General features: G+C 35.5%; 1 protein-coding gene across 1 annotated transcript; it reads right to left on the reverse strand.

The window, feature by feature from the left end:
• Window positions 1-3,088: 3,088 nt before the first annotated feature.
• LOC118480233 (secreted RxLR effector protein 161-like) lies at window positions 3,089-3,559 on the reverse strand. The gene has a single exon (XM_035974970.1). The coding sequence runs from the start codon at window positions 3,557-3,559 to the stop codon at window positions 3,089-3,091; it is 471 nt and encodes a 156-aa protein (XP_035830863.1).
• Between the last annotated feature and the right edge of the window lie 237 nt (window positions 3,560-3,796).

A 3,796-nucleotide genomic window follows, 5' to 3' on the forward strand; every position in this document is an offset into this window, starting at 1 on the left:
CTTGTTTTTCAAGGGTGGCATTTTTCCAGAACTCTCTTTGGGTTTGAAGATAAATGGGAACGTCTGCTGTTATCAAAGTTTTGTACTTTGATGCAGATAAGATGTCAATGATGGAGTCGAAGGTGTTGTCAGTTGTGGGTTTTGTGAGTATTCCCACATAATTGTGAGGGGCTTTGTAACATATTTCTGTGGTTTCGACGGCCATTTGAGTGGCGTCTGTTGGGGTGGAGGAAGAAGATGGTTTTGATTTTGACTTCGATTTTGGTTTCGTCATTTTTTATGAAGAAGATCGAAGGGAGTTTTTGTGAAGAAGAGTGGGAAACTGCTTTGAGAAAAGAACTTTTGGAATTCAATTCGACAGTATGAGCCCCTGTTTAGGTTTAATCAAAGTTTTATTTTAGGAAAAAAGTGAATGCTGATGTGGCAGCTGTTATAATGATCTGACGGCTAAAAACTGACCACGTGCCAACCCCTGATGGAATGGTAAATAATGGAAGACAGTTGTTTTGACAATCACTGATGGATCAAGCATCAGTAGTTACAACGGTAATGAAATGAAGTAGTGGGTGATTTTTACCATCAGTAGATGCTTTTACTACATCAGTGGATGGCATATCAGTGGATAGAACAATGATTTTGAACATCAGTGTTTTTCAAGATTTTAAAGGAGCAGGGGTTGACTTTGAGCAGTGGACAGACTTTAGAGAGCAGATGTTGAGGCACAACAGCATTTTAGGTACAACAGTGGTAGAAAATAAAATGAAGACTTTTATTGCAACAACTGATAGTGCAACAGTGTTTTAACTTTTGACAAATAATGTTAGCATCTGCTTGTTCAGATGTAGAAATTGATTTTGTCTTGTGAAAGCACAATATCTTATCTAACATCTGTTGAGCACCAGAGATGCTATTCTTAACAGAATACATTTTAGATGTATATTATCAAGATTAAATTGCCAACAGTTATCTACAGAGATTTTGTTCAAGGTTTTGCCAAATGTCCATTATTCCAGACAGTGGTTTAGCATCCCAGATGATGAAGACATTTCTACTAGAGGTACTCATTTTGTGTCTAATTACTTGAACTAGAACATGAGTATCTCAGTAGTTCAAAATCAATTTGCAATCAATTTATGATCTGTGATAACCAAACTTGAGCTTAACATGACCTTGATATTGTGTGCCATTTCCTTTTGATCAGATTTAGGATAGTAATTTCACACAAAAATAAGGAAATTACATCCTGACCAGAGATGAACTTTTACTATCAAAAATGAGTAAAAGTACAAAATATATTTTATAAAAAGTGATATATATATATATATATATATATATCTGGTTTTATTGAGAGGAAAACACCTTTTTTTAAAAAAAATTAAAGGAAGTTTTGAAAATCATCAAAAGGATCTGACAGCTGTTCAATAAATTCATGATCATATCATTCTCAAGTTATTTTGACCATTGTTTGGGGTCATTTTCTTGTCAATTGATTGTAAGTTCTTCTTTTAAGGACAATCACTGGAGAAGCCATTATTACCTGAACGATTTCTGTATTTGATGGAAGCACACGGTTGCATGATGACCATTGTTTTACCCAATTGTGACCTCATAAGTGTTTTATGCTTATACTCCTTTTCTTATGGCTTTAAGAGTTGTGAGATAAGCACACTTTTGAGTTTTGTTCACTTTCTTCTTTTCCCTTTTACCCTTTCCCATTCACATATTCAGAAATACTCACTGTGAGATTTTATTTTGAAGAAGCGTAGTCCAGAATCATTTTGAAGTAATGTTTTGAGAGATCTGGTCACATTTGTCCATGTTTTATTACCATATCTCACATTACGTATGATTTGGACTGTTTTGACACCTTATTTTCTTAATGTGTTTTGACAAAGTTGATTTGATCCTTTTGAGGATTCTCAACCTGCCTTTGAACACATAAGAAATTTTGACTAAAGCTTTATTTCCCTCTTTCTATGTCAGCAGAACACTAGTGATTAGATGAACATAGGTTTTGCTGATCTGAGGTGCATACTTTAGTGTAAAATATGAAAACATCACAAATTTCATAACAACAGTTAAAATCAATTTTTGAATGAAGATGAACACACCATAGTTTTCAGATAAGTTTCCAGATCCGGAAACTATGAGTGATTTGTGCATGAAATCACCAGTTGTATGAGATTTGTGAATCTTATGACATCTTGGTTGTTTTACAGAGCATTTGAGTCATCACTTTGAACGTGATTTCTCGTTACTCTGTTTTTCAACTAAAATACGACCAACCTTAGTATCAATGAATTGTGAGCTGAACTGTTATGTCAAATTGATACCAATTGTTAGGATTGGAGGCTCTCATGATTGTGTTTGTTTGTATATTTTGATCATTCAGAGAATATTAAACAGTGAAAAGTGCAGCGGAAATGGATACAAAATTTGTAAACACAAACATAGAAGAGAATAGTATGTTTAAACACTTGTTTTACTTTGAGTCGAATGATTACAATGAAAATCAAAAGATTACAAGCATGCTTACAATACTATGCTCCCCCTCAGCCTGATACCCCAAGGTTGGTTGCACAAGATGAAAGGATTGGACTGAAGAAGAAGAATCCACTCAGTCAATCAAATGTAACAGTACAGAGTACTGTTCCATTTATAAGCAATCCAATCCACTGACGCATCTCAGCTGACGTCACCATGAAAATGACATCTAACAACCTAACAAACTCTATCTACTGATCTATACAACTACTGCTTTGCTAACTACTGATATTATATTGTATTACATGAGATAAATATAAACTGCTGCTGCATCCTTCCACTGCTGTGGACCCAGCAGTACTTGTCATGATCAGCAGTGCTTGAACCAAGGCAGTAGATTGAGCAGCAGAGCTATTAGTCTTCATCAGTCCTTGTGTAGAATCAGCAGTTGTAGGACAGCAGATGTTTATAGAAGCAGTACTTTGGAGCATATCAGATGTTTGAGCCACATTCAAGGGGAGAGCAAAGTGTAAACTACTGTTTATTTGAAGTCCTCAGATGTGATCCGGTTTTGGCTTTACATTATCTGTTCCTCTGGTAGGGTTCAATCCCAACACTCGTCAAGTATCCCTTTAATCCAGATTTCTTGACAACCGGCTAATGATAAGGCCATATATTCTGCTTCTGTCGATGATAATGCCACCACCTTTTGTTTCTTAGATTGCCATGAAATAGGACTTGATCCTAATTGAAACATATATCCTGATGTACTCTTGTTGTCATCCACATTTCCTGCATAGTCACTGTCGCTGAATCCCACCAGTTTTCCTTGTCCACCCTTTGAGTATATGACTCCTTGATCTAAAGTTCCTTTAATATATCTAAGTATCCGCTTGCCAGCTTCCCAGTGAGTTTTCTTCGGATATTCCATGTACCTGTTGATCTTAGTTACATCATATGTGATGTCTGGCCTGGTGTTCGTAAGATACATGAGACTTCCAACTAGGCTTCGATATATTCCTTCGTCAGCAAAAACATCCGGATCTTCTTTTGACAGTTTTATCTCATATTCCATGGGAGTAGAAACTGAATTACATTGAGTCTTTCTATACTTTTCTAATAGGCCTCACATATATTTTCTTTGTGAAAGAATTATGTTTCCATTTTTATATGAAACTTCCATCCCAAGGAAATAGTGTAGCTTTCCCATGTCGATCATTTCAAATTCCTTTTTCATCATGCCTTTAAAGGCATCAATTAAATTCATTGAGTTACTTGCTATGATCAAGTCATCTACATATAAACATATCAC

This window comes from Helianthus annuus, chromosome 7, assembly GCF_002127325.2.
Source record: "Helianthus annuus cultivar XRQ/B chromosome 7, HanXRQr2.0-SUNRISE, whole genome shotgun sequence".
Classification (NCBI taxonomy): domain Eukaryota; kingdom Viridiplantae; phylum Streptophyta; class Magnoliopsida; order Asterales; family Asteraceae; genus Helianthus; species Helianthus annuus.

What these genes read in the sequence shown, in the direction of transcription:
- LOC118480233 (XM_035974970.1), bottom strand. Translation starts at nt 3,559, where the DNA reads ATGGAATATGAGATAAAACTGTCAAAAGAAGATCCGGATGTTTTTGCT.